The sequence below is a fragment of the Jaculus jaculus genome, chromosome 2 (genome assembly GCF_020740685.1).
Source record: "Jaculus jaculus isolate mJacJac1 chromosome 2, mJacJac1.mat.Y.cur, whole genome shotgun sequence".
In the NCBI taxonomy this organism is placed as follows: domain Eukaryota; kingdom Metazoa; phylum Chordata; class Mammalia; order Rodentia; family Dipodidae; genus Jaculus; species Jaculus jaculus.
This window is the reverse complement of record NC_059103.1, coordinates 156077158-156102531: the sequence shown is the minus strand read 5'-3', so window position 1 is coordinate 156102531 and position 25374 is coordinate 156077158. Positions and strand designations below refer to the sequence as shown.

Here is a 25374-nt window from a genome sequence, read left to right as displayed (position 1 = left end):
CAAAGCCAGTTACACCATTGAAGTGGTCCTCTCCCTAGGCTCTGGGGCCACCTTGAAGAACCAGGAGGTGTCAGTGACCCAGGACCATCCAAATGGCTTGGTGTGAGAGTGGGAATTCAGACCTTTAAAAAAATGGTTAGCCAGATTAGGTTGAAATTTTGTAGTATAGCGTTCCATCCACCTTCCACCATTAATTAGAGGACTGCACATGAATGTGGTCTTGAGGAAATGCGATGAGCGTTATAAGATGGAAATGTAGAGCTACATCCCTGGGCATTGTTCCCACTTATACCAAGGCCAGAGAGGCTAGGAGAGCTGGGAATCCAAAACATATCATTCAGGTGCTACATAATCACTGGATAACACAATGGGAAAATAAATGAGAGTGTAACTGAGTTGAGAAAATTTTCAATTTAAAGTAACAAAGGAGGGCTGGAGAAATAGTATTGCACTTAAGGTGTTTGCCTGTGAAGTCAAAGAACCCCAGTTGAATTCCCCAGGACCCACATAAGCCAGATGCACAAGGGGGCGCATGCATCTGGAGTTCATTTGTAGTGGCTAGAGGCCCTGGCACACCCATTCTCTGTTCTCTCTCTCTCTCTCTCTCTCTCTCTCTCAACTTGCCAATAAATAAAATAAAAAAAATCTTTAAAGTAACAAAGGAGCTGGGTCTGGTGGCACTTTAGTGCCAACACTTGAAGTCTGAAGATTGCAATGAGCTCACTCAAGGCCAGCTTGGAGCAGAATAAGTTCCAGGTCAGGCTGGGCTAGAGTGCCATCCTGCCTCAGAACAAACAAACAAACAAGCAAATAAAAATCTAGCTAACTAACTAGCATCCTAAATGTAGAATCTGAGATATACTAAAATTGGCATTCTAAAATATATTATTAACCAAACATTCTATGGTCAAGGTACAGAGTTTTATCCAGAACACAGATAAGCATAAGAGATTATTTCATCCACTCACTTCTTCCTGTTTGTAATAAATATAGTTTGCAATGCTATAATTTAAGTTATTCTTTTAATTACAGATATTGCTTGAATTCCCTTTACAAACAGATGGACTTTATTTCCATTGAATTTCTAATGCTTCCTTCCCTCTTAATTCAGCAATTAATTCTGTTTCCCTTGCAGAACTGACCCTCACAGGGCCATCATGAGGATCCCATGAGTAAGTGCTCAGAAAGCACCTAGACCGCAGTGCTTGGTGAATAGCACCCACTCCAGGGGCTTTCCTCTGCGGAGGCTCCAACCGTGAGTAAGCCAGTTACATTGGCTGACTATTACTCATGAACTGACACAGATTGTGAAAGAAGACATTTGTACCTCCACTTCTGCCTACTGCCACCTGTACAGTAAGATGAACCAAATCAGAGTTTTGAATTTTATTAGAGAATATATCTAAAAGACATCATCCATTAAATTATGATACATTATTTGAATGGAAATATACTCTGTATCACAACTATAACAATTTTTACATCCTCATTTACATCTCTACAATTCAAAAGTCACTGAGTTACAACATAATTCATTTTAAGATCTTTGCTACAAATATATAAGCATTTTAAAAGTTTTTATTTAATATGACATGTTGGAACCATGAACATTTATTTTATCAATTTCTATTCATAAAAGCATGACTATTTTACCTGATTTGCTTAAATTAGCTCAATTTTCTTATGATCTGGATTCACACTCAACCATTTCATATATTTCAAAATTATGATATTAGTAGACAGTTCTCGGTGAGTATACATGGATCTGTGACTATGAACAAAGGCAAGGTACTTGAATCCATCCTGCACACTAGATCCTTGTGACCGCAAGGCTCTCCCATGAGACAAGCACCAGCCCAACCCACCAGAATGCTTTGATCACGTAGGATACTTGCTCTTGCTCGTTGCATTTTATTAGTCAGTGTGACAGGTGAGAGATGAAGGATCTACAATTCCAGACACAAAGCCCTGTGCTTAGCTACAGGGAAGGAGCCAAGCGTTCATCCTCAGGACGTCCAGCTGCAGGACCCTCTTACTTGAAGGAAGCTTTGATTTGTCTGCTCTTCAGTGGCTGAGCTGGGCGCCAGTTGTCCACCATCAGCTCCTCGGGTTCACCCTCCCCATTAAAGTTCAGTTTACGAAATTCCATCATCTAAAAGACACAGCAAAAAGTAACAATTGAAGCTTGGCTTGAATACTATATTATATCTTGAGATATGGCTTCTAATATCAAAGCATTGTGAATTCAAACAAAAAGTAGCATCACATGTAGATGATGCAGGTATGCATATAAGAAATCCATTTTACAAAATACACAAAACCATCAGGGTATTTTGAAAGGAAATGTTCAATGAGCATGTTTTTCTGGCTCTCACTTTAAAAAAATTATTTATTTATTTGAGAAAGAAGCAGATAGTGAGAGAGAGAGAGAGAGAGAGAATGGGTATGCCAGGGCCTCCAGCCGCTGAAAATGAATTGTAGATACGTGCACCACTTTGTACGTCTGGCCTGTGTGGGTACTGGGGACTCAAACCTGTGTCCTTAGGCTTTGCAGACAAGCACTGTACCCACTAAGCAATCCCTCCAGTCCTTGCTTTCACTTTTAATTAAAAATCAAAAGCCTATCAATTCGTACCTCTACCATGTAAAAAAAAGACCAATTTTTGATCCAATTAAAGTGTTTGTCCTCTGTCCTTGGGAAAGCCAAGTACATCAAGTGTGCACATAGATAAAGGACCCAGCATCTACCAACTTCCAGAGATGACTGACAAGTTGGCTCCTCTGCTGAAATAGTTAGAAACTTGAGGATGCAGAATCCTGCTATTCCAAACAAGAGTCCGAGTGTACCATCAGCTGGCTTCAGTTTCCTAGGACAACAGTGACCCAAGTAGCCTCACTCTCCCATTTCATTGAGGTTGATCTTGAAAAGCATTATTTCACTTCCTCTGACCAAGACTTGATCTAAGTAAAACAAGTTGGTGTAGGCAGCAATACTGAAGTCCATAGATGGAAATTTGTAGCTTGACCTCTGTGATAGTTTGATTTGTGTCCCTCATAAACTTAGATTCTAGATGTTAGGTTCCCCAGCTGATGGCAGTTGGAAACTGAAGCCTCCTGGAGGCGGTGTATTATTGGGGGTAGGCTTATGGGTGTTATAGACAGTTTCCCATTCCCTGCTCATGCCATCATTTTCCCTGCCACCATGGAGCTTCTCCTCGAGCATATAAGCCAAAATAAACCTCTTTTTCCCACCAGATGCTCTTGGTTGTGTGATTTCTACCAGCAATGCGAACCTGACTACAACAAACTCTTTCGTGCATCATTCCCATGAAGTCAATTTTCATGACATCTCTCAAACATGCACAGCTGCTGGTGCCACTAATACCTAGTGACACCCAGGTTTGATTCCTTGCATCAGAACCTCAGGATATTAAAAACATCTACTTATAACATACATCAGATGACACTCTGTCAAATCAATTTAAGTGTCTCACAGGTTCATTTCTTCATCACTGAAATTAGAATAAAAAAATTGACCATTTTGACTTATGATTAGCATCAAAGAGACAAGCCAGTGTATAGAAAATTAAGGTAGCAAACCCATTTAAATGGCTAAAAATAATCATTCCCACAAACCTTCTCATTAACAGACATCTGTCCTCCCCTCAAGCCATGGTGGATAATCTATAAATCTTAATCAACTGTGGTGACACTTTCCCTTAGTAGAGTCTGGATTCGACCTGAGCAAGGTCAATGCTAGTCAATGAGATATAAAGATTTTCTAAGCATCTTCAAAACAACACTTGTATGTTCCTAAATGACCAATGGAAGAATTGTTCTTTTTTGCCTCAAGAAATAGTTGGACCTGAATGTGATATTCAGAGTGCTTTGGCAACTATCTGGAGGATAAAGCCACCAATAGGCACAGAGAAACAGAGAATCAGAGAAAGGAGAAACCAGTACCCTGTACCTTCTGAGCTGGTATGACCCTACCTCCAGGTCCACTGTTCCATGATATGAAACATGCCTCAACTATTGATACCTTACCAAAATATACAATATTACAGTTTAGAATTATTTTTAATATTTTTATTTACTTATTTGAGGAGAGGAAGAAAAAGAGAGAGACACAGAGAGAAAGTGTGCCAGGCTCCTGTGTGCATGTGACTTTACATGCATACTGGGGAATCAAACTTGGGCTAGCCAGCCCCCTAGCCCTTAATGTCCTAGTTTAATAACACTTTATACGTAGAATTTAGAGCACAAAGACTAACAAAGTACCTTGTTGCCTTTACTTATCTGTGTACCTACTGTTTCATTTGTTTGTTTGTGTTTTTGTTGTTTGAGGTAGGGTCTCACTAGTTCAGGCTGACCTGGAATTCACTATGTAGTCTCAGGGTGGCCTCAAAAACTCACAGCAATCCTCCTACTTCTGCCTCCCCAGTGCTGTGCTGGAATTAAAGGCATGTACCACCATGCCCAGTTGTATCTACTGTTTAGGATGACAAGACATCTATCAAGGGTGCTAGGGAAATGGTTTAGTGGCTTAGTGGGTAAGAACACTTAACTGTTAAGTATGAGGACTTTAGCTGAATCCCTAGCACATACATAAAAAACTGACTATGGCTTTACCTGCCTGGAAACCCAGACCTGCGTTGGTGAGGCAGAGGTAGGAGGATACTGAAGCTTTCTGATTAGCCAGTCTAGCTGAAAAAGAGTGCCCACGTTCACTGAGAGGCCCTGTCCCCAGAGCTTTAGTGGGAAGACTGACAGAATAGAATACGGCATCTTCCTCTGCCTCCACAACACATACATGCATGCAGACAACCTGCACACACACTGAAAAGTTACAACTATCGATGGCAGACTTTGGATCAAGAATTGAAGGGATAAAAGGAATGTTTATGTCTTTACATCATACATCAAACACTACATGTAAACAAGAAGTGGCATTTTAATCTTTTCTCATGCTACTTCAGAGTACTTGTTCAACTGTTAAAACTCCAAGTCCAACTTTCAAGTCACATACCAGTCAAGCATATCATTTTTTTTGTTCCACTTTGATATACAAGTGAATTTCCAGATATATATAAGATTTCCCTTAAAGTGAAGTAATAATCATCTTTAGCATAAATGACATTCTAGAGAGCACAGAAAATAGAATCCATGACCCAGGCCTGGCACTGCCTAAGGTAACTGGGGTGAATGCATTTCCTTTTTCCTATACTCACAGAGTTTAATCAGTGAAATGAAAGGCTGGACAATGTGATTCCTCTTTCATATTACAGATCGAAATTCTTATGATTTCAAAACCTTGAATGTTTAAGTCACACAACTACTCATAATTATCATTGTCAAAACTGCTGGCTACTGACTCTTTCCTTAAATTACCCCTATCCAGTCTCTTGTAACTTCTAAGAAATAGCCATTTTTCCACATTTCAAGTGTGTGCCTGGGAAAAACAAAACTCATCTGTATCCACTTGTATGTGTATCCTCATCAGTGACTTAAAAGCCACGTTACGAACTTTAACACTGCAAACTCAATTGCACAGGAAATGTAAGAACATCTGGTCTGAGCCTCTGGAGTAATTCTGAAGACAGTTTGATGGATACTTCTCCAATCCTTCCCTTTGCTTTTTCAGGACGTAGAAGTGCACCTTACAATTACAACATTGCAGTAAGCTCTGACATCAGTGAGGATAAGGCTGGAAATTATCACTGATATCTATGTGCCCTCAATATAACTCAATATAAAATCTCTCTCCCTCTATATCCTCATAGTTGACAACAACAACAACAAAAAAAAAAAAGAGAGAAAGAATATATTAGTCACCTGACACCATTTCTCTTTTATTTTGGTTTTTCAAGGTAGGGCCTCACTCTAGTTCAGGCTGACCTGGAATTCACTATGCAGTCTCAGGGTAGCCTCGAACTAATGGTGATCCTCCTACCTCTGCTGGGCTTACCATTTCTCATTTAATCCTCACAATGACCACCAATTTCACGTCATAAACAAACTACCTCACATGGCAGATCTTTACTGAATGCTAACCACTGCTATAGACATTAGCCTCGGGGCAAGAAGCAACAGGAGGACAAAATCCCAGGTCTGACTCTAAAGGCCAGGTCTGTCAGCCTCCACTAAATGTGAGCAAACATCCTTAGAAAACCAACCTGCTCACTGCTGATGGTAATGGGTTCCTTGAGCACAATCCAAGTCACACATTCCAGCAGAGGTGGGGTGGTCAGAGAACCTGGGTAGGTCCAGTATTCCAAGCATTCAGGAAGAAGGCCACAAGGATCGAAGTTAGGGAAGTCAGCGCTCTTCCCCTGCAGGGCAAACACACAGGTGAGAGTCATCAACTGGCCAGCACAGGAGGACCACAGGAGAGTCTCATGTTCGTAGCTCTTTCCCTCTCTGATCAGAAGTCGCCCTACACACAGAGGTTCCAGGTTTACTGGCAAACAAGATGAAAAGACCTAAGATAAGACATCTCACTTATAAAAAACAATGTCATATATGAGTGAGAAAAACTAATTATTATGTTTCATCTTATTTAAAATAATCTCTTAGACTTTCCTTTAAATCCATTAAGTTTTCATTAACTAAAAATGATTTTAAAAAAACAATAATTTAGGCTACAATAACAGAAATACAGGGTTCCAGATAAGCAGGCAATAGTCTTGCTATGGTTTCTGGTAGCTAGACCAGGAGTAAAGCATAACACTCAATTCTGGACTCTGCTTTCAAAGCAATAGGTGCCAACAGACATGCCTGGCTGGAAACCGTGATGCTTACACTCTTTGTTTTCTCTTCCTTATTAAGATGCTGCAGAGATGAAGCTGTGTCAAATGAGAACAGAGAGAGAGAACCAGCCAGAGGAAGACAGGTGAAAGCATATGGAAGTAGGGTTATGTAGAAGACAGACCAGGTTTATCACATATGACTCAAAGGATGCTGAGATAGGAACAAAGACTGCATTTTGTAAGGTTGGGCTGTTTCAACTTGATGATGAGTTTTGTAGAGCCAGGTTGCCATAGTAATGAGCTGCCAATAATTGGAAGTGACTATAACATTTAAGCAGATGGTCAATGACCCCAACACGGGATTTAAACATGGGACGAAGGAATTCTAAGAGGCCACAGAATATAATTCTTCAGGAAGCATACCCTTGCACTTGCAATCATGGCATTCTCTGCTTCCTTTTTCTTTTTCTCTTTCTTTCTTTCTTTTCTTTTCTTTCTTTCTTTCTTTCTTTCTTTCTTTCTTTCTTTCTTTCTTTTTGATGCTGTTGTCTCCAGTAGACATGTTGTGTAGTTCATGCATGTATATGCACATGTATGTAGATGTGCATGCCCTGTGCATACATGCCCAAGGAAGACATAATGTGTCCTCCTCTATTAGTCTCCCATATTGTTTTCTTGAGACAGAGTTCTCACTGAACTGGAAGCTCACTGTTTAGCAAGGAGACTGGCTCACCAGTGAGCCCAGCACTCTCCCGGTATCCATGCCCAGCTTTATATGTGAATACTGGGGATCAGTCCTCATCAAGTCATCATTCTTGTGCAAGGACCCTCTTTCCAGCCCCATAATTTTTGAATACGTATGGTTAAATGAGGGGAATCAGGAGCAAGTAACTATAAGACTAAAATTGTGACCAACTTTTGCAAGAAAAAGTAATTATACATAAGCGGTCATTGACTTTCACTGACTTTTGATCATAATACCAGGCACCAAGAAGATTATTGATTGTGTTGAGAGGAAAATCCCTGAAATCCATGAACTAATGACAACAGTTACCTTTGTTTTAATGGAACTCAGTGCGTCAAGGACTTTCTGAAGGCCTGGCTTATTTCTGCCGATCTATAGAAAAACACAGGGACAAAATCTTCTTATGCCATTGACACTATACCAGCTTTGATTTGAGTGACATTATCATGAATTTTCTTCTAAAAGGAAAACAAAACCAACTACCTCTTAGACATTCCACATGTTGTCAGTCTTGGCTTGAAGACATTCAAACCACAGGCTTCCCTCCTGCTGTCACTACAGCTTCTGTTTGTTTCTACAATTCCCTTGAAACTACCTTCTCCCATGTCTCCAGTGACCTCCAACAGCTAAGCCAAGAGTCCTCTCTAGTGCTTACCTCACTTGACCTTGTAGAGGGAGTTCACACTCTTGCCTTCCTTCCTGATAAAACTTTTCTCCTCTGGCTTCCCCCATGTCTTCTAGCGTGCCTAGCATCTCTTGGCTCCCATGTTTCTTTTCAATCCTTTAATCACCCTCTCCTCACTACCTCAGAAGCCTTGCATCCTGAGGTTTGTCAGGGTACATCCTGAGCAGTAACATCATCGTCTCCTCTTCATTCTGTCCCTGGGTGATTTCATGAGAAGTTTTCACCTCAGTCTATGGCCTCAGGCTCATGAATCTCCAGCCCAGACAGTTCTACACATCTCTTTCCAACCAGCCAGAGGACAGCTCAGCCTGTGAGACCTCACTGTTGCCTTGAAATCTGCCAATACTGAGCACTATACCAGCCCACAAACTTGATCCCACTTTAGCAGTGCCTATCATAAAATATTACCTTAATAATCTTAGCTGAACATTCAGGGACCGGTTACCTTCAGTTTACTTCTTCTGTTATGCATGTTACTATCTAGCTGGTTTCTAACAGATGCTTTCCAAAGTCTCTTTCTGTTTTTATTTTATTTATTTTTGTTGTTGTGTTTTTTTCAAGGTAGGAAAGGTAAGGGGAGATGGAAGGAGATTAAGCTTGAAAATATTTCAGAGCCAAAGGCATTTCCTCAACTGTTTTGCAAGATGTTTTCCCTACTATGAACATTTTTTTCTCATCAATCTTTTGAACACAGGAAAGAAAGAAATTAACTAACCTTCAAAAAAATGCCCAAAACAGCCAGTCCATCTGGTTGCTGCACAGCTTTCCCAAAATCCCCATATTTGGTGTTCCAGTGAACCAGGTGAAGCTACAGATGCGGGAGACAAAACCAGTCTGTGATTTCCATGACAAAACCAAGAGCTATTATCCAGTGAGTGGTCTTTCCTTTCTAGCTAAAAGTTATTAAAGAGAAAATAATGAAAATTTTAAATAGAATATTCCACTTATTTTATTTCTAATCATCCAGTAGCTGATGCAATATCACAGGACTACACCAGGAAGTCTAAGACAAAGAAATGTAGAATTGTGAGAAAGGTACAAATCTTATTTCTCAATTTATAATAAAATAGAGTTGGTTGTATTCTTACAGTTGTAGTAGTAGGGATCACAATTAAAAGTCCTGTGAAATACATATGAAAGTGCCTTGCAAAGCAAGTCATTCACTTGGCATGAGCTGAATTAACAAAATTAAGCTTTGGAAGTTACTACTAAGTTATGACTTCAAACACTTGTCCTTGAAAATAAGAAAGTATGTCTTACCTCCGCAGGGTATTTCACTTTGTCCACAGTGTGCTCAGAGCCCTGGTCATCAGAAGACCCCCAGTGAAAGTGAAACTGGATCAATCTGTAGGTCTCTTTGAGAGGTCCATCTTTTAGCACTAAAATTAGAGAAGAAATTTTAAGTGGAACTAGGTATTCCTCAGTGAATCACTTGTAAAGAGCCTGCAGGACTCTTTATGTGTGTACACACCTGTAAATGTGTGGACCTCTCTTACAGTGGGGTCCAAAAATCACCTGTTTGCTGACCTCTGCTGCTGGTACAGACACTCCAGAATTTATGAAAGGATCAACATTTCATTGACCAAGATGTTTTATAAAAGAGAATTATGCTTATACTAAATAGCTGGCTTTGTTCCTTTAATTAATTAAGTTATTAATTTGTTTATTCATTATTTATTTATTTATTTATTTATTTGAGAGACAGTGAGAGAGAGAAAGAATGGGTATGTCAGGGCCTCTAGCCACTGCAAATGAACTCGATACATGTGTCACCTTGTGCATCTGGCTTTACCTAGGTACTGAGAAATCAAACTTGGGTCCTTAGGCTTTGCAGGGAAGTACATTAGCCACTAAGCCACCTCTCTTGCCCCTCTTTAAAATTTTGATTGAACCTCTTGGACCTTAATTTCCTCCTCTGTAAAATAGATATGTTCAATTGCTTATTTCTCATGAATAAACTGTCATCTTCTGTATGTAGTTGACAGTGCTTCATTATCTCTAAGGTATCAAAATTATACATAAAGAAACTTTCCCCGGGTTCTCGACTCTGGCTTGTGCTTCACTTTTGTCTGTGGAATCAGGACAAGAAGCACATTCTTAGACAACTTCGAGCTGTAAATTATTAACATGTGTGTCATGAAGGAGAGATTTAATCAATAATCTTTAAGTGCTTTTAAAACCAACTCAGGGGCTAGAGAGATGGCTTAGTGATTAAGACACTTGCCTGCAAAGACAAAGGACCAAACTTTGATTCCCCAGGACCCAAGTAAGCCAGCTGCACAAGTTGGCACATGCGCCTGGAGTTCGTTTGCAGCAGCTGAAGGCCCTCATGTATCCACTCTCTCTCCTTCTTTCTACCTGATTCATTGTCTGTCTCTCTCCCAAACAAATAAAATAAAAAATGAAAAAGCAATTTACTTTTGCTACTTTATTTCTATAATACTAGAAATAAAGCACCTGGATTAAGTGCATTTTATTAGCCTTAGTCTATAATTCAATTAATGAATGAGTTTACACCTACTGTAGCTTGGCATAACAAAGAGACAACATCTGTAGAATAAGTTTTATTTGCTTCACTTCACTTAAATATGCTTGAGTGGTAACAACACCCATTCATCTAATCAAAGAAAAGGATGAAGCTGACTGGATATTCAGGGATGGCCTTTCTATGCCATCTAGAAAATGCTGGCTGACTGCTCTTCCAATGGGTCAAGAGAAAACAGGACAAATAGAAACAGTAAGAATGTATCAGAAATGGCGTCCTATTACACGTCTGTTAAGAAACATGAATTTAGATGCATTCTGATAAAATCATGTCATTTGAAGCACAAATTCAACTTATTATCAAAGTTTCTTTTTATCTAGCAATTCTGTAAAGAACTAGACTTTCCCCCTTCTATCCATACTGGGATATTTTAGAAATTAAAAAAAAAAAATCTCCCTTTTAATAATAAGATAGCACGGGGCTGGAGAGATGGCTTAGCAGTTAAGCTCTTGCCTGTGAAGCCTAAGAACCTGGGTCTTTTTCTCTCTCTGTTTCTCACATAAATAAATAAAAATATTTTAAAAAATAAGAAGAAGATACCCTTAAAAATAAAACGCATCCACATGCAATCAAGATACTGAAAATTGTTTTTCATTTTAACTCCTTAAAACTATTAACTAATTGGCTGATGATAAATCATTTATAACATCATTAGCTCAACCACATAGCAAAACTAAATAAATAAAGCTATGCTAAGCATGGGAGATCACAGCCTTGCTAAGTGTATTACCCTCATTGCCAATGGAGAATCATACCAGCATCTCACATTTTGCAGTGAATAACACATAATTATTTCTTAGTATCTCTCCTGAAGACCTTAAAATGCCATCTTAATTTACTTGTTTCCGAGGACACTTTAAATTAAGGAAGACTCCATATAATCTTTATTTTAAAATGTTTTGTGTACACTAAAAAAGAAAAAGTTCTCTGCTCAATGATTAAACTTATTCAGTGCTAATCTATTATCACCAGGGAGCTGTTTTAGCCCCAGTGAAAATAAAACTTGTTGCTATGCAGATTAGATACCCATAGTAATTAGGACAGGTTTTTAAATCCTTAAAGTTAAATTGTTACAGAAAACAGCAAAGTCTGGTCGTCTTTAACTGGTTATTTTTCAACAAATGCTTAGCATGGAGTTTAGTTGATGACATCCCAGTAAAACATTTTTATAATAAAAATTTTCCTTAAACTCAGATAGAGGTGGAATATTGTCATTTTATCTGAGAAAAAACAAATGGCAACATTTTGGTTAAATATGGTCCCAGTCTATTAATTTATTTTGGTTGCTACATGCCATTTCTGAACAATTCCAGTTTAAAATGAAATCTCTTCTTCTAATGGAAAAGTAATTTTTCAGTATAGTAGAAACTGCTAGCTGTATGGATTTTCCAATGTAAAATCCCACCCTACGGGTGAGGCTCCACAGAAACATGCTGCAATGGCTGAAGGTACACAAAGGTGGATTTCTACTCAAAATTTTTAAGACTTTCAAATTTTAATTTAAATTCAATTCTCAACATCAGGAGCTCAAGCCAATTTCAGTTTCCACAATCTGTCATCTGTTTATTAACACCATGAATAATAACATAGAATAATCAGTTTTTATGCTAATTACTTGGACATTATTATTACATTGTTTCTGATTTTGTTAAAATAGGAGATTTAGCAAACCTGAAATAAATCACACTACCTATAGAAAATCTAAACTGTCAATTTACCCATTTGAATATTTTTCTTCTGGGTTACTATTACTACTTGATTAAGATGCATTTGAATAACACAGTAAAGATGTCCAGTGTATGTCAATAATCTCTCTTAATCCCAAAATACAAGTAATCCTAAGTGCCCTGAGCTTTAAGACTGATAATATATTTAGGCACTCTCCTTATCAATGGAAAATGAATACTTTTCACTAAAAAATGTGACATTTCAAGAAGCTGAACATCTTTCATGTGAATATTCTTCAGAATTTCAAATCATGCATTACTATTTTTACCACTGATTAAAGCATGTAAACTTTTTGAATTATTATCCTAGGATAACAGTCAATGCAGGCAAATCTGAGGGGTGGGGTTCAATGTCCAAATTCTGTTTCTCCTAAACAAAGATGTGTCTATCAGTCAGTGTCACTAGAGTAGTGCAGATGTTTTCTCTTAAGCTATAAAGAACACTGGAGCATCAATCTGCCCTGTTTAGACAGGAGCTTCACTACTCATAGGGCTGGGGAAGCTTTCTTCCATGTCCCAGGTATTTATGATTCTGCTGACACAATTAGCCATTTACATGAAGAGCCCTTCATTTGTTGTTATGTTTCCTTAAATTTATGATTGTTTGTGGAGGGTAAATTTTACTGCTACGAAGTCAAGCAGGCCCTGAAAATCAAGCAGGACTTCTCACTCCCATACAAAGACCTATTATGTCATACAGACAATGGTCTGCTTCAGTGGAGCACACTAGAATTCTGCTTCCTTCTTTCTTTCTTCTTGAACTAGCGTAAACAAATAAACATTGTTTCAATTTCTAAAAACACAGAAGTGAAATGAGAGTTGTATATGAGCTGACTCAATGATTCTGGCATTGTTTTCAACATTCCTCCCTAACATTGCAATAATGCAGAAGAGATTTAAACTTACAAACAAGAGTTAGTAAGTTAGCAGAGTTAATATTTTGACCTGTTTTTTTTCCCAGATAAAGCCAGCAACAAAACATCTCAGGCAGGGAGAGTTATTTTTCAATAATATTTTTTAAGGAGCCTAAAAGGATTATTACCAATTTTTCATTAATTTAAGGTGATTTATCTTAAAGGAATTTAGAAAACTAATGAGAACTTTAATCTGAACTTCAAGTCCAGGCCTATTAACTCCATGTTTAAAAAGAATTATCTCCATGTAAACACAAACAAACCCAACCACTTAGTTTTGGACACCCAAGTCCTTAAAATAACATACAAGACACAAACTGTAGGACCTGAATTCATGAGAAGTTCAAGAAAGCTAGAATCTCAATAGGGGTGGGAAATGAAAAAATATAATAGTAATATATTTAAATGCTGAAAATAAGGAAGAAACTAAAAATAAGAGCATATGAAAATAGCAAATCATTAATTTTCAAATAAAATTTTAGACCTAAGTGTATAGAAAAGTACATTAGTTTTTTTAAATGACAGCCTGTATAAATTAAGCACTAACTACAGTTTTCTTATCATTCAAGGACTTGGACTTAAATTCTATTTTTAAAGAGATGTCAAAAGAAAGGAGAGGGTTCAGCAAGCAATGCACAAGGTACTCTCTAGCTTTCTGCACCTTCAAGTTGTGCTTGATTCCAGCATCCCTGACACTTGCTCTCGCTTTGTGAATCTAGAGATCTTTAAAACTAAAAGTCTGAAGGGTAGTTTGCCACATGGGGAAAATTAATTTTTAACTTACTCTGTAAGTTTTACTTTTATATCAACATTTCAATATATTCCCTATCTTTGTTTAACAAAAGTAACTGGATGAGATTGTGGAGGCAGGAGTAGATATGAGCAAAACTACAAAGGAGTCTTTCACAGGCAGGGAAGAGTAAGTCCCTCTAATCCTCTTTGCTAACCCTTGTTTTTCCTAGACCTTTTTGACTTTTTAGGGCACACATCCTGTACTATTAAGTTCCCTGGTGTTTCTTACTTCTCTTTGCTGGAGTCCCGTCCAAGACATCAAAATCCTTCATTCTTCGCATGAACATTCTCTACCCTGGAAACTCTTGTTTCCTGGCTTACATTTAGATTCCTAAGCCTCCTTCATGTTTCCACTGTTCCTTGGAATACTTTATTTTGTAATGTATTAAAGTGATTGTTCAGGTACCCTAAGCACATACTGGGCTAGAGGGACAGGAAAGAGACCAGCCCCATCTATCCTCATGACCCTGCCCTTATTAGGTATTTAACTGATCTTAGTGAGTTTTAGTTTGTTTGTTTTGCAGAACTAGGTGGATTATACACATACTTCTAAAGACACTGGTAAATGCTCGATCTAAACTACTGTTACCCGGCTTCACAGTCTCAACATGGGCTTTACTTACCGAAAGAAATAATTGGGTAAATGTAATCAGTGATCATGTAGAAATCAATCCATCAGAGGTGAATATGTATTCATGATAAAATACATGGTTTTATAGTACTTCATAAATAAAATCAGAACAATATGATAGGATATCACAGAATATATAAAAGCCAGAAAACTGAAATTTCATCAAATAATGGGAGCCAATCTTAAAGCTTTCTTCAGAGATCTTACCAGGGACCAATGCTACAGCAATCACCTGATAAAGTCAGTCACATGGGAGGAAATCACAACAGTGTCCATTTATTGAGGAACCAGTATGTGCCAGGGACTGTGCTAAGTGCTTTCTATATATTATTCCATTTAATTCTTCCTGAGGCAGACACTGATTATTGATTTTACAATTGAAAGACCCTAAATCTAAGGAGAAATTACTGTCATTCCTGAAGTTAATGAGCTAGTTAGTGAAAGAGCTGGAACCAAATCCAGGTCTGTCTGACTCTAGCTGATGCTCAGAGATATGAAGCTATAGGTTTAAATCCACTTTCCAGTAATGCACATGACTAGAACAACACATTTCACAATCATCATTGTAAAGGAATTACTCACATCTAACTTCCTCTATTTCCTCATTGTTCAAGATCACCACCTTTTTGTTGTTGTTGCTGTTGTTGTTGTTTCGAGATAAGGTCTCACTCTAGCCCAGCTGACCAGGAATTCACTATGCAGTCTCAGGGTGGCTTTGAACTCATGGCAGTCCTCCTACCTCTGTCTCCTGAGTGGAGTGCTGGGATTAAAGAATTGTGCCACCACACCTGGTTTGCAATCACCACTTTTAAGATCCAGTTTCTAGGTGGGATTCATAATTTGCTAGACTCTACCCATCGACAGTTATGATTTTTGGAACCTTTAAAAAAGTTGACAGACTAAAAGACATTTCTTTTGGTTTTCAATGACTAAACATGACAGGATAAGCATTTTTTTTTTTTTTGTCTTGTGAATAACGGCCACACTTAGAATGTGAAAGAGAATAACCTGTGTCATTTGAGACACTGTGTTACCTACTTAGATTTTTAAAAATCTAAACTAGCAACAAAACATCTAAACCAACTTAAGGCATGATAAGCTCACGGTCATGAGGCCAAGTACGGCCTGGTTCAGGGTCCCAAGCCCAGGATGAACTGAGCAGACCTAAAGTAAGACCAAAACACGAATACTTATATTAAAGCTTCTCATGAAAAAGAACTAATTTCATATTTAATCACTTGAACACTTTTTCCTTGTGGAAAAAATCTTGTGGAAGAACTGTCTTCACTTTATATCATCTACTCAGTTTTGAACACATAAAACCAAACAGTATGCTTATGCCTGTCTGTCTGTGTGCACTAAGGAGGAAGGGGTGCACACAGGAACAGGTAAATTTTCAGTTATCTGCACATTATTTTTCATTAAATTGTCTTCCAGAAGTACTGCTGCAGAAATCTAGGTACCTAAAAATGTTTAAAAAGGGAAGAGTGGTCTTTTTCAAAACTGAGCTGAAGTGAACATATTTTATAGCTACTGATAGAATGATCAACTTGATTATAAAGGCTTTAGTTATGTATCATATAAGATGCTAGGACTATCAGTCATCATACCAAACTTTTACAGCAATAGTAAATAGTTCCTCTGTCTTTTCTCTTTTTCCTCCAACACTGCCTCCTTTCCAAACCATCACCAAACACAGTGCATTACAGGCCCATTTCTTTCAATGACCTCCAAGAGAAAGCATTCAGGAAAATAGGGCACTGGCAATTAAACCAACCAATGAGCAATAAAGGCATCTACTCTGTCTGAATGACATTATTCTAAGTAAAATAGGAAACACATTCACTTCACTGGGCATCCTGTAAAAAGCTCTATAACAAATAAATTATGCTAATTGGATTTGTCAGTAATGGGCTAAGCATATCCACCAACTCTCAAACACCTCTGCTAGTGGAATGAATTTCTTAGATAACAAGATCTCCTTCTCCCTTGATCACACTAGGCCAGTACTGAAAAATGACCCACAAGCACAGCGTTTTCCAGGAATTTCAACATCATCTCAAATGGCCAGGCTTTCATCCCTTCCTCACTGCCACCTTGAAGACAGCACACACTGAGACATATAAGGACAGGTGTCAACTCTGGAATACAAATGCTTTTTTTGTGACCTTTCTAGTTCCTGTATTTTTATGGGCCTTATTTGTCCTTTGTGACTTGTCACAGGCACATCACAGTCACCAGATGTCCTACACAGAAGCCAGGAATTGAAGAAGAGAGAGACAGCCCCAGGACAGTTCACAGTAATTAGCCTATTTCTCCACAGAGAATCTCATGAAGACATCAGAGAGGCATCCTAAGTGTCTGACAGATTGCTGTGTGAGGAACTCCCTGCCACTCTTCCTGAGTCCCTCCACTGAGATGGGAATGCAGCTAGTGGCTAAAAAGGCAAAAGTTACTTCTTTATTCTTTCTTGCTTTTTTAAACACTAACCTGCTTTGTCCTCGGAGTCATCAAACTCCACGTTGAAGGAGTGGCCATTGTTGAGGATCCTTCTGGAAGCTGCTTGTTCATAGTTGATATTCAGAGGCTTCAGGGTGGGATCATGGTGGGCAGCACGTGTGTCAATGTTAACTGGGGACTGGCGCTCTCCATTGGCAATGGGAAAGCTCTTCTGCCAGTGTTCAGGTCCTGAAGGTGAGAATATCTGTTGTAACTCCTCAATATGGGTAAAGATTCCTGAGCCCTCCAGTTTTGGAGGCAATGCTTAATAGCACAATAACCTCTAGTAAAACAAGATGTGTCTCAGTTTCCTTATAACATGATATAATAATAGTACAAGTCCAACTCACAGCTGACCGTCACAATTAGAAGTCTCACAGTGAGGCTCTTTGAACAGGTCATGTCATACAAGAATCAACTATTTTAAAATATTTATTTATGTATTTATTTGAGAAAGAGAGAATGGGTGTGCCAGGGCCTCTAGCCACACTGCAAACGAACTCCAGATTCATGTGCCATCTTGTGCATCTGGCTTTATTTGGGTACTTGGGGTAACGTCTTTAATGGTGAGCATCTTCTCCAGCACTCGTATTAACTTGTTGTATGTTTCCTTTTGTTTTTCGAGGTTGGGTCTTGCTCTAGCCCAAGCTGACCTGGAATTCACTATAGAGTCTCAGGGTGGCCTCAAACTCATGGTTTTCCTCCTACCTCTGCCTCCCAAGTATTGGGATTAAAGGCGTGGGCCACCACATCCGCTCCATATTAACTTTTTTGAGATGTTCGAACCTCACAGCTGAAACTGGACAGACTCTAATGTCCCAGTTTCTGGTTGCCTTTGGGATATACAAGTTTTCTTAAGGCTTTCTCATAGTTTCGGACTCCTGCTGTCCTAGCAATGGGGGCAGTACAGACCACAGACCAGACATAAGCTCAGGCTCAGCCCCTCACCCCACCCCCCATGCACAACTTTCATCTTCAGAATCCTCTCTACTCTGAAGCCCACCTCCTCCAAAGACGCACGGGCGCATATTCTCCGTCCTCTGCTGGGTCTAGACACCCACACAGTACTGAAGCGATAGACCCTCTAACACCAGAGAAATGGAATCTCAGGAGCCAGCGCGAAATACATCCAAACCGGTTCCAGAAGAGACCCAGGACCCGATGCGCTGGGAATCTTAGCCACAGGTGCTGCAGAAACTGGCAGGATGGCTGGAAAAGGGTCCCTTAATTTCTCTGCGTTCTAAAACTAAAACGTTGGGGACAGACTTTTGGAAGATCGGCCTAGGGTAGTCTGCTGTGAACTCCCGAGGGGAGGGACAGCCCCAGGACCAGGATCCCTCGCACCAGGTTGTCCCTCCCTGGCCCTCCGCGAGGCGGGGCGGGCGCGGAATCCTCGACAGCGCTCAGATGCTGGCAGATCGGGGCTCCAGGGACATCTGGGCACGGGGACCCAACCGAGGGCCCGTCGCCCCAGAACCTCGGTCCTCCGCAGGTGCGGGTGCGGGGACCCGGGGCGCGCGGCCGGGAGCGCGCGGCCTCCGCACTCACCGTTGTGCTTGCCGTATCCCCAGTGGTGGGACATGGTCGCGCCGGGGCTCGGAGCTGGGCTGCAGCAGTCGCCAGTCTAGGGGCCAAACTGTGTGTGCGTCGCGGGTCTCACGCTCCAGGCTTTTATAGGCTCCAGCCAACTTCGCGCTCGGGGCGGCCCAGGGGAGGGACCGAGTGGACCTGGGCGAGGGGAGGAGACGGGCGGAGGTGGCGGGCGGAGGTGACACGCGCGGAGGTGACAGGCGGAGGGCTCCGCGCTCCTGGACTCCGGGGCTCGGGCTGTGTGGCCGGGGCGGGGCGCCCTCGGGCTCTGCTCCGCTCCTGCGACCGACCCGCGCCGCCAGGGCCGCGCGCTCTCCCAGCCGCCCCGGGCGCGGCGCTGTCCCCCGGCCCGGCGTCCTGGTTCCCATTGTGACCGCGCGGCCCGGGCGCCCCGCGCCGCCCGCACGCCCGGCTCAGCTCCGAGCGTCGCCCGCCGCGGCCCGCACGCCCGCTGCGAGCGTGACCTTGGGCGAGGAGCGCGGTGGCGGCGCGGGAAGCCGGAGCCCCCTGCTGCCGGGCTGCGGGAAGGCGGCGGCGGCGGCGGCAGCTTCCGCGCGGCCCCCGCCCGCAGGGCGCCCCCCTCCTCCCGCACCTAACTTTCCTGGCAGAGGGGCCTCCTGCTAGCTGAAGAATTGGATAAAAGACTATCGTCCAAGGAGATGAGAACTTTTCTTGGGCGGCAAAGGAAATTTATATATGGTAAACCCTGGAAATCAACATATGTTGATTAAAAAAATATATACTTTTTAAGTCAGGCAGCGCTGTGATCCAGGCCAGCTTGCTTCCTTCCATGGGTTACGTCTTCGCGAACACCTATTTATTACATGTGTAACATGCCCCTTAAATGTCCTTGTGCTCACTGATGTGGAAAACATTTCATAGATACCTGAAATTATTTTGGAGCTGAGGGCCCTGTAGTTTCCATGTGGCGTGAGAACTTACTTGCTACAAAGAACTTGACTACAAAAAAAAAAAAAAAGAAAGAAAGAAAGAAAGGAAAGAAAAAGAAAAAAACCTAAAGTGTAAGGTTGCGTGTGGGAGTCAGGACGTTTCTGTGATTTTTGAGAACATAATATTTAGAAGTAGAATTGAGCGGGATATAGTGTTTTGGGGCTTGTATCAGCCTGGGCATCACATGTCTAATATTTAAAAATATATCTTATAAATATCTTACATTTAAAAATCCAGGAGTAAATAAGATGATGTTATAAATCGTGTATATGTTTTCAGTGTTGATCTTAAAATCATTATTTGCTCTTTATTTCAGCCAATTCCACAGAAACAAGATTAGTGTGATGTCTCCCTGTTCTAAGTCCCTAGGAAATGGTGTCCTTCTGTGTATGTGGGTCACGGGGTTGATTTCATGGAGACTTAAAGAGCCCCAGTGGTGGTTAGCTTTGTGGGACCATTGCAAACCTCACTTCAGAGAGAAGAAACTTTACCCCTGTGTCTTTGTGTCTGCATAATCCCTTACAGGACTGGCCCACTGAATGCATGATTTTAGAATATTTATGTAAATCAGAAGAAGGACTCCTAGCTGCTGGGAGGTTCCTGTTCCTGAGGGGATGACGTTTATAAATGCTGAGTTGAGCACAAAGTCTATGAAGGTGAAGTACGTTTTTATGAACAGTCCTGAACGGAGCCAGGCCACTGAAGCAGCAGGATCTGCTTCTCTTTTCCTGTGACGCCACCGGCTATGGCTTTCCTACCCTGGAGAGAATAGAAGCATATCTTCCTTGTTTGTTTTGTTTTTGTATTTTTCAAGGTAGGCTCTCACTGTAGCCCAGGCTGACCTGGAACTGACTCTGTCCTTCCAGGTTGGCCTTTAACTCACAACAATCCTCCTACCTGGAATAAAGGCATTGGCCACCAAGCTTGGCAGGAGCATATTTTGATTATTACATTCCTATTAGATTTAAAACTCCTTATCTCTGCTACTTCTCAGCGGTCATCCATGTGCTCCTTCCTAGGGAGCATCAAGTGCCCACCACAGGGCAGGAAGTACCTTAGCTTTGGACGCTCAGAAGAGGCCCGATTGCTGCTTCTTTTCTTGTTTTGTTGTTTGTTGTTTTTGGTTTTTTTCGAGGTAGGGTCTCACTCTAGCCCAGGCTGACCTGGAAGTCACTGTGTAGTCTCAGGGTGGCCTCGAACTCACAGGGATCCTCCTATCTCTGCCCCCCACCCCCAGTGCTCAGATCAAAGGCTTGCGCCACCACTCCTGGCTCCCAGTTATTTGTTATTTACTTTTGTTGTTGTTTGTTTTGCCTAATCATGGTTAGCTTTTTCCTGATTAGTTTTTCATGATGGAGAGGGAGATCAGCCCTCATGCTGATCAGCCACAAGCTAACTTTACTGACATTCTTCTCAGGCAGTTGTGATTCTGTGGAGGCCTGAGGCTTAACACTGGACTTTAAAAAATAAAAACAGTACTTATCGCATGTCTGTGTTTTATCCGAGGAGAGGGTTTATTCACTTGAGAATGATGCTAAAGAAAGAACAGTATAGTACTTGAAGAAAAGTGTTTACCTCTGCCTCTGGGGGATAAAAAGATAACATATCAGTAAAAGACTGTATTAAATACTTGAAAGCAATGTTCCAGTTATTTTAATTAAAAAGTTCGAATATCCAGGTGTGGTGGTGCACACCTTTAATCCCAGCACTCAGGAGACAGTGGTAAGAGGATCGCCTTGAGTTGGAGGCCATCCTGAGACCACATAGTGAATTCCAGGTCAGCCTGGGCTAGAGTGAGACCCTACCTCAAAAAACAAAAATAAAAAAAAAGAAAGAAATGCAAATATATGAATCTTAAGATATAAAAATGAAATGATAAAGTATTTGTTCTCCCCCAAAATAAAGATATTGTTTTATTTTACAAAGACATATACATGATTTATTCAATAATTTACTAAAAAGATGAGTATTCTCATATTTGCTACAATTATAATATTAAATATCTATGGAAGCTAAGAGTCATTCACTTCTCTGGGCTTCCATAGCTCTACTCATAGACATTTCTCCTAGTGTTTATGATATATCATTATATATATATATATATATATATATATATATATATATATACACACACACACACACACAATATGTGTGTGTGTGTGTGTGTGTGTGTGTGTATGTATGTATATTACCTGAGATCATCAGTAAGCGCTGGCTTCAGAATACTTCCTGGACAGTGTTGAGTAGACTGCAATGACAAAGAAATTATCCTAGTAAGAGAGAGGAACCTCCAGGTGTGCGTGTGTGCATGCATGTATGTGTGTGTCTGTGAGAAAGAGTGCTAGGGCATGAGACAGCCATTCTATCACGCTTACATTGTGCTGCTAGAAGTGAAAGCTACATCACTAGAGTTTGTCTTTCCATCCTAGGTATCTCGTACCCTTTACCAGGACTGAGCCTCAGGACATTGCAGCAGCTGTTCACATGAAGCTCTTGGCCACTGACTTTTTACTAGTCAATGGAGATAATCGAAACTTCACAGAAGGCAATTGGTTAAGAATAACGTTACAGGGCTGGAGAGATGGCTTAGCAGTTAAGCGCTTGCCTGTGAAGCCTAAGGACCCCAGTTCGAGGCTCGGTTCCCCAGGTCCCACGTTAGCCAGATGCACAAGAGGGCGCACGCGTCTGGAGTTCGTTTGCAGAAGCTGGAAGCCCTGGCGCGCCCATTCTCTCTCTCTCCCTCTATCTGTCTTTCTCTCTGTGTCTGTCGCTGTCAAATAAATAAATAAAAATTTAAAAAAAAAAGAATAACGTTACATTAAAATTAGACAGGACTTAATCTGTGTTCATTTATTAGCTCTGTGACCTTGGGGAAATTGTCTTACATATGATTTCTCAATCCTCCTGCCTCAGCCTTTCAATTGCTTGGGTTATAGGTATGCCAAACCATGCTGGGCCAAATATTTGCATCTTGTTAAGATTCTCATCGATAAAGTTAATTAAATCTACCTCACAGAACTGAATGATGCAACATGTGTGAAGGAGCATATTAAATATGAGTTATAACATTTGCTATTGTATTTACTCAACCCATATTAATTTATTTTTATGTGAAACACAGAGAGAGAGAAAGAAAAAGAGAATGACCATGTCAGGGCCTATAACCACTGCAAGTGAACTCCAGACATATTTGTCACCTTGTGCATCTGGATGACTTGGGACTTGGAGAATTGAACCGGGGTCCTTAGGTTAAAGCAAGCGCTTTAACAACTAAGCCATCTCTCCAACCCTCAAGCCATATTAAGTATTATTATAATGCACTCTGGGGACTTCATGAAATGAAACCATCTGTAGACCAAGATCTCATCAAGCACTACTATGTAGCAGCCATCAGCACAGGGCCTCAGCCACATCAACCCCATGCTTTTCCTCACAGTTCTTGAGGAATGGACACCACAATAAATAATACATGAATATGAAAGCTAAAAGAGCAAAATGAACTTTAAGAGTGACAGTGAGCGTGAAGTCGATGACACCAAGATGAAACAGAGAGCAACATGGGAGGACAGGCCACATTATTTCTATTTTATTTGTGTGTGTGTGTGAATCCATTTATTTCCTTATGTCTTATTTCCTGAGACAGGGCCTCGGGAGTCAAGTGCACTGCAACAGAGTCTGCTTCAGGGGCTCACTCTGTAGCCCAAGACATCCTGGCACTCACTATTTAGTCCAGATTTATCTCAAACCCACAGCAATCCACCTGTATCAGCCTCCCTATAGTGGTACCATTTCTTTAAAGTTCAGTAATCATTGTGAGTCCTACTATTTGGTTACTAGTACCACAGCCAAAAGATAGTCAAAAACAGGGAAAAGTAATCGTGGATGGTATAGATCAGAACAGTGGTACTTTGTGGAGGAGTTTGGGAATAAGCCTGGAGATTTCTGAGCTGCTCTTACCACTGGAGAGCTAAAGACCCCAATGTGAAACCTGGCAGCTGGTGGCATCCTCATCAGCACCACCACCAAGTACAGCTAGCATTGCTTCAGCCTTTTCAGAGGAGGAGGAGGCCAAGAGGCCACTTTAAATTGGTCCTTGAAGTCCCACTGAAGAAACAGCCCTTGGGAATCCACTAAACAAGTACAAACGCCCTGAGAAAGGAAGTTTCTAAACCAGAAACTCTTATCGCTTTGATGTTGGGATCAAGGAAGAAGAGAAGTTGTGCCATCAGAAGTAGGCAGGGGTTACAGCCTGCAAAGTCTTACCAGACCTCCACAACAAGGAAAGGTTTTATGCTCCTAGCACAGGGGAAGCCAGTAGGAGGGTATAAGGAAGAGAGTGACCAAACCACAGCTAAGTAGTTAGATGTTTCGAGATTATGCATCCCATCTCCTCAGTTTACAGACCAGGAAACTAGTGGTCTCTCAGCGTACACTCCTCCTTCCTTCAACCTTTCTAAGAATTGCCGCTAGAAAAAAAAAAGAGCCCAAGTGCCTCTGGCATAGAAAGCCAGGCCTGGCTCTGGCTTCCTCCTTAGCCCTTAGGTCTCTTAAGCATCATGTACAGAGGAGGAAGTGGCAGCATGCATTGGCTAGGACCCAAGTTCTATGAGTTCAGATTTGATTTCTAGGCCAAGCCTACTGTACAACCTTGCAGGATTTGTTCCACCTTCCAAGTTGTCTGTGCCTATAAGTGAAATGCAATCAGAGTACCCAGGGCTGCTGAGAGTGATAAATAAAGTAATTCATATGGCATGAATGCCTGGGTGTTCCTAACTACATCAGTGTTACTGTTATTATAGAAGGGAAGCACAGTTCTGTGAAAGAGGAAATCAGATTTGCAATATCGAAGGTCACATTCAGGCTCACATATTTACTTGCTTCCTAACCTTGAGCAAGTTAGACGGATCACTCTGAATTCTCCTACTTCATTGGTAAACGGGGGACAGACTTCTGGCTACAGAGTGTTACAGTGAGAAAGAGTATCTAGAAGATGTCAGATAGAGTTCTGGCAGGTTTTCACTCCTGAATAAATGACATAAAGATCACTATAATGCTTCACATTAGAAAACAGAGGTGGTCAGGCTGGAGAGATGGCTTCATGGTGAAGCGCTTGCCTGTCATCTCCATTCCCCAGCACACATGTTAGCCAGATGCACAAGGAGGCGCAAGCGTCTGGAGTTCATTTGCAGGGGCTAAAGGCCCTGATGCACCCATTCTCTCTCCCTCTCTCTCTGTCTCTCTCTCTGCCTCTTTCTCTCTCTGTCTGTCACTCTCAAATACATAAATAAAAATTAAATTAAAAAAGACAGATTGTCATTTTGTCACTACCTAAGATGAAAAATAAATATATATATATTTAATGTGTTTGAGGTTGTATGCTCTAAAAATAATTGACTGAAATTCTCCCCGCCAACATAGTTCTGCATATTTCCATCAGTCTTCTTTGCAGTCAGGGACACTGGGGCTCAGGGGTAAATTTCTTTACTCCAGGTCACTGAGCTGGGAAGCAACCGAGCCAGTTGTGAACCAAACAGCCCACAGCCACC

General features: G+C 40.9%; 1 protein-coding gene across 1 annotated transcript; it reads right to left on the bottom strand.

The window, feature by feature from the left end:
- Window positions 1-1005: 1005 nt before the first annotated feature.
- Window positions 1006-18991, bottom strand: Ca2 (carbonic anhydrase 2). The gene is made up of 7 exons (XM_004656916.2): window positions 18836-18991; window positions 17279-17476; window positions 9440-9558; window positions 8895-8987; window positions 7804-7866; window positions 6177-6332; window positions 1006-2152 (listed from the first exon to the last, which is right to left on the bottom strand). Exons 1-7 carry the CDS (start codon window positions 18867-18869, stop codon window positions 2033-2035), a joined length of 783 nt encoding a protein of 260 aa, XP_004656973.1. The 5' UTR covers window positions 18870-18991; the 3' UTR covers window positions 1006-2032.
- Window positions 18992-25374: the final 6383 nt, after the last annotated feature.